This window comes from Panthera uncia, unplaced genomic scaffold (assembly GCF_023721935.1).
Source record: "Panthera uncia isolate 11264 unplaced genomic scaffold, Puncia_PCG_1.0 HiC_scaffold_2223, whole genome shotgun sequence".
Taxonomy (NCBI): domain Eukaryota; kingdom Metazoa; phylum Chordata; class Mammalia; order Carnivora; family Felidae; genus Panthera; species Panthera uncia.
In genome coordinates, this window is record NW_026058936.1 from 1 (window position 1) to 8492 (window position 8492).

General features: G+C 38.2%; 1 protein-coding gene across 1 annotated transcript; it reads left to right on the forward strand.

Moving 5' to 3' along the window:
* Positions 1-5417: 5417 nt before the first annotated feature.
* Positions 5418-6666, forward strand: LOC125917684 (upstream-binding factor 1-like protein 1). Its single transcript, XM_049623814.1, is given in 2 exon segments — positions 5418-6095; positions 6097-6666. Coding segments are annotated over 2 exon segments (1236 nt in total). The 5' UTR covers positions 5418-5429.
* Positions 6667-8492: the final 1826 nt, after the last annotated feature.

The window sequence follows — 8492 nt, forward strand, 5'->3', positions numbered from 1 at the left end:
CCTGGCTGAAGTCGGACGCTTAACCGACTGCGCCACCCAGGCGCCCCTAAAGATACATCTTGACAGTCATGCCTACACCTCAAACTTCTCACACAACCAGTTTGATATCATGATCAGTTATTTATTGAAGGAAATCTCCACTATGTAAAGAAAAGAATATTCTAGTCAAAACCAGTTTAAAAATTCCTAGCCCATTTCTGAGTTGACTTAATATCTGAATTCATATAAACTATCTGTGATTTCAAAATTTAAAAGAAAAACATTCAAGCTTTTTGTTCTTGTGAAATATTTCTTCTCTTAGCACAAAATATTAATTTCTAAGTCATTTTGCTTCCAAGAATGCCCAGATCCAAGTGACTCCACTTTAAAACCTAAAAAGGGGCACCTGGGTAGCTCAGTCAGCTACACATCTGACCCTTGGTTTTGGCTCAGGTCATGATCTCATGGTTCATGAAATCAAGACCTACATTAGTCTCTTTTGTGCTCACAGTGTGGAGCCTACCTGGGATTTCTTTCTCCCTCTCTCTCTCTCTGCCCCTTCCCTGTTCTCTCTTTCTGAAAATAAATAAACATTTTTAAAAACCACCAAAAAAAAAAAACCCAATAGATTTTTAAAAATTAAAAAAAATAATAAAACCAAAAGAAAAAAACCAAAGAACAGTTCTTAAAGGAATCAGGAAAAATACTAAGCAATTCTTCTACATATCAACAGTATTAATATGAGTCTATTACTAAAATGCCCCCCTCAAATTTAAACAAAGATATTTTTCCCCTTGCAATTTCTCTTGCAAATAAATCTAAATGATTGAGAACAGAAAGTTGTTAGTCTTACTTGATGGTGAAGTCATAGGTTATTCTGATAGAAAAATGTACATCATGTTTTAGTAAACTGTGTTTGTTACTGTTGAGATAAGTGTCAATTTTTGGTCACCTGTAACCCTAACTTTAACACTCCCAAATTTTACTTACTATTTTAATTTTTATATTGTGAAGGTGCTAATAAGTGCATCCGCTCTAATGAAGTCAGTATCAGTTTTGTTTAAAATCAGTTGATAGTAGGGGCAACTGGGTGGCTCAGTCGGCTCAGCTTCCGACTCTTGATTTCTGCTCAGGTCATGGTCTCATGGTTCATTTTCTGGGATCAAGCCCTGTGCGCTGACAGTGCAGAGCATGCTTAGGATTCCCGCTCTGTCTCTCTCTCTCTCTCTGCCCCTTCCCCACTTGCACGTGCGTGCACACATTCTCTCTCCCTGTCTCTCAAAACAAATAAATAAATAAATATTTTTTAAAATAAAAAATAAAATCAGTTGATAGTAAAAACAATAAAATGGATAAAGAAGACTAAGATATAGGACAAAAAAATAAGCTATAGTAGATGACAGGCATGAACGTATATTTGTATACACATATAAGATTTCTGTGCATGTTTTGGTCTTAATATTTGTGGACTATTTATGTCACTTCATAAAGAGGGGCTCTTTGCAATAAGGCAAGAGGAACATATTCATTTCCCAAAAAAGGGGAGTGAGGGTTTGCCATTCAGTTCAGTAATTTGTTCCAAAATCCTGTTCAAGAAAGCACTCCTGCTATGTGCAAACTAGCCTTATATTGATAAAAAGAGAATATCTCCTCTACTTTGATACTCTCGGGGCACCTGGGTGGCTCAGTTGGTTAAGCATCTGACTTCAACTTAGGTCATGATCTCATAGTTAATGAGTTTGAGCCCGAGTGGGGCTCTCAGCTGTCAGCACAGAGCCCACTTCAGATCCTCTATACTCTCTCCTCTCTGCCCCTCCCCCGCTCTCTGTCTCAAAAATAAACATTAAAAAAGAAAAGGAAAAGAAAGTTGTTTTAGTAACAAGATACTTTAGTCAGAAAGGCACAGATTACAAGAATTCCATGGTTTTAAGCATGTTGATAAAATTATTTGTTTTAATATTATTAAAGTTTTTGTAGATAAACAATTGAAAGCAATTACCGTAACTAAATATATTCTAGGCAACTAAAACCTAACTTCTATTGCAGCTGCTTATACATTGACCCAATGGTGACCTAATTATCACATTAATTACCTTACTAGTTAAATCCATGCTTGCTAGTGATATGGGTTCCAGTTGCCAAATATATTTGTATACTTGCAATAAATGAATAAAATTCCTGTAAGAAAGCTTTGTTGCGTAACCAGCAGGCATAGGCCTTTCCAACCCTCTTCCTCCTGTATGAAAGAGTTTTGGTGAGTATTGTTTTGTTAATTTCCTCCAAAAAGCATGCACTTCAGGACTTTGATCCAATCTATAGCTGCAGGGGTGAGTCCTGATTGGTCTGAAATATCAATCAATAATGTGACTAGCCAGTGATTGGTTTAACAAGGGCAGTTCACTAAGCTCATCTACTTTCATTTAAGTGTCAAAACCATCCAGTCATGATTTCTCGTCTAAAATTACACTGCTACTAAATGTTGGAGCCAGAAATCCCACCTTTGACCCAATAAAATCAGTAAGCCATTACTCTCCAAGACACTACAATAGGCAAAAGCAAGCAATCTGGGCTTTCTAAGCAACTGAATTAATTAAATCAACAAGAATTTTCTGATAAGTTTACAGTTCCAAGAACAGTCTGTCAGGTTGGGGATATAATGGTTAGTAAAATAACATCATTATAAGAGATAATAATTTTTTTTAAATTGATGAAGAAATCTATACAACGCCACTCATCTGTATGTCTTCTGTCCCTCATCCATGATCCAGAAAAATGCCTTTATTGCAACCCATTGATTAAAATGCACAAAAATGTGCATACATAAGACAGTCATAAAACTAAATTTTCTCCTTGATGTTTTTTATTTCAAACAGAATCTGTCACCGAAACCAATTTCTGAATATGAGTGTTAACAGGATTAATCTTTGTAAAATTGGACCAGATTTCAACTTGAATCTTCTTACATGAATATACTAAGTTTTTTAGTTTGCCTTCCTATCTTTATTACAAACACACTTGCATTGAAAACCAATTGTGAAGGAGGAGAGAATGGCAGCATATTCTAAGTCCTTAGGAATTATTACCAAGCATTCCTTGTCATGGTGAAAAGATTTAACAATCATGTAATTATAATCAGCACCAGAAAACATATCATAATTTAAAATTTTTGTTTTGCAAAAACATTCATTCATTTCTGTTCCAAGTGAACACATTGTCCCTCTAATTTCTGACGTTTCTGCACAGTTACCAGTGTCACTTTAAGGCAAGCCCATTCGTTCTTGCCATCTCTAACTTTATGTCAGAAAACTGACGTTTCTGAAATCATTTGCCAACAGTCAAATACAAGTTATTTTCCAAATTATCCAATGTGTTATCTACTTGTAAATTACCAAGTATTTCCTCTAGCATACTTGCATATTGCCATTTGTAGAACAGAACGTAATATATTTATACAAAGAAAATAAGATTGTCCTAACTCATTTTTACGATCTACACAGAATAAAAAATTACAAGACTGGAAACTAATTTGTGAGTCTTTATAATCTATATAAACAGCCAAGGAATGAGTAAAACAACAGACCAAAACTTAAGCACCAAATTATTCCAGAAATATATAGCAAAATCAGATGACAAAGTAGCTTAAGTTATGAAAAAGATGAAGGAATGAAGTCATTTTTTAAATTTGAAAATGAAATGATTTCATAGAAACAAATGCAGTTTGCTGGTACATTAAACTTATGATACTGTATTTGCTTTATTTTGAGAAGAGGCAGGAACTCCTCTCATGTAAACTGTGTTCACCAAGGGAATAGAGCTATCGTCTCACCAATGTTTGCTGTAGAAGTAAAACTAAGTCATTCTTGCAATCATGATCTCCTGATAGCCAATTTAACTTTGATCATATTGCTTTCACAAATCCTCTGTAGTTTTTGTTTAGAGATTACATCTCCCTAAACCCAGAATTCAGTATAATGATTCACATTTTGGTATCAAAGGTCACCTTGGCCTCAGTAGACTAAGAAGAACTTGAGCAGCACTGAAAGGATTTAGATAGCCTCCTGATGATGAGAAACTATCAGATCCTAGACCACAAGAAAACACTGAAATTAACACTGAAGAGAAGGACCTACATTCAAATACTATACTGAAAGATAGTCAGATGTGTAAGCAGGAATGGGAGAAGAATGTGGGGACCCAGAAACCCAGACAAAAATTTGCCATGTGCACATTGTTTAAAATTAATGGCAAGGATAAACCAACAACAGGAGGGTAATTTCAGTATATGGTTTCTGGAGACTGAGAATGGAATTATTCTAATCAAGGACAGAAAGGTACATCTTCCATTGGTCCTGCCTACTGCAGAAACCTAATCAGGGAAGAGCTTCAGGGATCCCAAACTAAAGGCTTTGCAAGGGCAAAGTAAGTTTGTTTTGTTTGTAAGTGTGTGAAGTTGGCTGGACTGTGGGAACTCAGAAAGTTACCCATTTTCTAGTAGAGAACCCAGAGAACACAGAACTCCTAACCCAATTGGGTGGATCTTCCTATAAGCATTGATGAGACCATTTACACAATCATTAGATGAGCACACCCTTGTTAGTAGAAGAATCGGTACTTTTTTCTTTAAAAATAAGTAATTTAACTATCAGCAGGCTTAAGACTTTTCTAAGCGGGTGTAATATGCCTAGTTAACAAAAATTATGTATGTAAGTCTTTCCAGTTTACTCCTGAGCTTTCAATTAATGTTATTGTTTTGACATTTACAAATTTATAAACTTATTTTATTTATTTTATGTTTATTGTATATATAAATGGGGATATCTAGAGGGAATGTTCTAGATTTCATGTAGTTTTATATTTGGTTTGGCCCTAAAACTTAATTGGAAAATCTTGTTGCAGTATGGTAAAAGGGACTGAGGCTTAAAGATGAGAAACACGGGGGTGCCTGGGTGGCTCAGTAGGTCAAGTGTCCAACTCCTGATTTTTGCTCAGGTCACAATCCCAGGTTTATGGTATCGTGCCCAAAGTAGGGTTCCTCGATTAGCATAGAGCCTACTTAGGTCTCTCTCTCTCTCTCTCTCTCTCTCTCTGCCCCTCTTTCAAGTTTCTGAGCTCTCTCTCTCTCTCTCTCTCTCTCAAAAACAAAGCAAAACAAAAGAAAAAATGTGAACATAAATTTCAACTCAGAAGTGGGCAATTTTCCATTTCTGTTTCCATTTACATTGTTACATTGTTTACATCGTTAAGGGTGATTAAATTATGGGGGGCGCATATCCCAAGTGGGTTGTAATTTTCTCATTCATTGCTTCTCTCTCTCCTCAGAAACATGGACCTCCCCACACTTTAGGACTTCCAGAAATAACTCACGTGCTAAGCCTTGAAAGTGAGAAAGTTTGAGCTCCTGCTGAAGTTTCTGAACTGCTAGGACCAGATAAGTGCCCCAAGAACTAGAAATGGCGTTGTCTAGAGGCCGAGGTCACTGGTCCAAAGAAGACATTGTGAAGTTACTGGACCGCATGGAGACTAACCTTCCCTCCAATGACAGCCACACATTCAAAACAACCCAGTCACAGATGGACTGGGAAAAAGTAGCTTTTAAGGATTATTCTGGAGAAATGTGCAAACTCAAATGGTTGGAGGTTTCTTATCACCTGAGAAAATTTCGCACTTTGACAGAATTAGTCCTGGAAGCCAAGGAACATGTTGAAAAGCCTGACAGAAGCAAAAAATGTAAGAAACATCCGGACTTGCCCAAGAAGCCCCTGACTGCTTACCTTCGCTTCTTCATGGAGAAGCGGCCTCAGTGCTCCCAAAAATATCCCAACCTGAGCAACCAGGAGCTGACCAAGGTCCTGTCTAAGAAATACAAGGAGCTCCCAGAGAAGATAAAGCTCAAATATATTCAAGATTTTCAGAAGGAGAAACAGGAGTTTGAGGAGAAACTGGCTCAATTCAAGGATGACCACCCTGATCTATTCCAGAACCCCAACAAATCGGATGTAACCAAGAGGAGCCCAAACGGGGCCCAAAAGAAGTTTCCGAGTCACGTGCCAGAAGTGAAGTCTCCCCTAGGAAGCTGTTTTTCCAAGAGGATGATATTCCGTGGAGAGCCCCGAAAGCCCCCCCATGAACGGATATGAGAAGTTCCACCGGGATTTGTGGTCAAGTAGGGAGCTGCGAGATGTGCCCCCAAGGGAGCGCAGGGTGGAGATTGGCAGGCGCTGGCAGCGAGTCCCGCAGAGCCAGAAGGACCATTATAAGCAGCAGGCTGAGGAGCTGCAGAAACAGTACAAGGTGGATCTGGATGACTGGCTCAAGACCCTGTCTCCTGAACAGTATGCTGCCTACAGAGAGGCGACCTATAGTAAGTGTAAAAACATGAGCATGAGGGGAGGCCCAGATCCCAAGGTCAGACGGACAGATCTGCAGTCGCCATCAGCAAGGAGTCTGCAAGAAGGGCTTGGACAGGAGTCAGGGCTGCAGCCTCCGGAGACAGAATCACCAGAGACCACTGGGGGCAATGCTCATGCCTCTTGGGGATCAGGAGAAGATGAGGAAGGGGAGGAAGGGGAGGAAGGCAGCAGCTCCTCAGACTCCAGCAGCGGGAGTGGATGCGAAGATTGTGAGTTTGGGGACAGTGGCTCCAGCACATCTTCCTTAGGTGACTCCTCTGATGCGGACCCCAACTGAGTTTTGTTCAGCCACTAAAGGGCGGGAAAGAGAACTTCCCAGCAAAAGTCCAAGGCATCTGTGTCAATTGGAAGGGCTCTTCTTTCTGTCCCTTTTCATTTCCTTCCTTTTTGCCTTTCCTCCTCAATTCAGAGGAGGACTGGTTGGAAAGAGGGGATCTGGTGCAGTATTTTCTGGCTCCCCTCTGTACCCCAGATCCACCCCCTAGAAACTCCATGCACTGAGTGCCCTTGGAATAAACAATGAGATGACAGAGCTGTGAGGAGAACACTGGATTAGACTATTTCCTGAAGTGAGACGTTTTCCTCTCATCTGCATGCCACAGCTGGCAGAGGACGCCTAGGAGCCTGGGTGACCCTGACATTTCCTGTGGAATCGTGCCTCAGGACTCCTGCACCTCATCTGTGATGAGGAAGGGGTAGGAGGCACATATGTGTATGTATATCGAACTCCTATATCTCCACGAGGCTTACTAATATCAAAAAATAAAAATAGGGAACTCAAGACAGAAACATTCCTTAAGATAACTGTCCTTATTAAAGGGAGCATGTCACTGGCTGTGATGGATATGGACACTGTATTTCCAGAGAATACCAAAATTCTAAAACACTTAAAATTGCCAATGCTTGCAAAATATATATTGTTTTATTTTAGCCTCAAATATAACTTCGTGATTTTGCTGCCATTTTGCTTTCAAAACTTAGTTGACTAAGTTTTAAAATGTATTTTCTAAAAGTAGCCATGAGTTGATCATTGTAATGGTTTCATGATCAGTTCAGTTTTCTCTTCTTTCTACTTTTGTGAATATTTAGTTTTTTTCTATGAATAAAATATTGAAAGCAGAAAAGAACAAATCTATATTTTTTTAATCTTTGAAAAACTTCATGATTTCATTTGAATGAGTGCCTCTATGGACTCAAGGAATTATGATTTGGATCACCAATCCTCTAGGTGGTTTCTGCATTCGTTCCTGGCAGAAGCCTAAACTCCTTCCTCCTGTTCCAGGCACAGGTGAGTCTCAGCTTTAACATCCAGGATAGATGGATGGATGATGGATGGATAGATAGATGAATTAGATAAATAGATAGGTAGATACATACATACATACATACATGGATAGATATATGGAGACACAGACATAGATGTATATACTCTTCTCCTGGCCTTTCTGTGAATTCTTGTCTCAGTATTATATTGTTGTCATTATTTATCTTATGGTTATGTTTGGAAATGTATTTAAGGCTAGTGTCCTCTAATTATACTCTTTTCTCCCTGTATATTCCTGGATGTTTCCATATTGTGTTCTCATGAATATTAGTATCATAGAATTAGTCATATTGTTTTATATGAAAACCATTAAGGCTTGAGGGTTTAGGTAACCAGGTGCCTTAGTGAATTTTTGTTAAGGGATTTTCTAAGTAAATGATATTTAGAAAATAAAGGCAATAATTACAATTTTATACCTCTAATTCCTCTTTCTGAATGTGTTGGTTGGAATATCCAAAACAATGTTAAGTCAGAGAAATGTATGCCTGTCTTACTTCTGAATTTCAAGTTGATAGAACTTGCAATGACAATTATGCTGACTAATATTTATTTGAAATAACTATAATGTATTCAGAAAATGCATGTTTACTTACCTTATTGTTCTTCTTAATCCATAATGTTAATCATTGTTTAAAAAATCACTCATCTCATGTATCAGTGTAATTTTTCCATGGCTATATTCATACTGGGAATTGGGTTATTGAATTAACTAATTTTTTTAAGCTTTAATTTCTATTTTTGAGAGAGACGGAGAGAGAGAGAGTGGGGGAGGGGCAGAG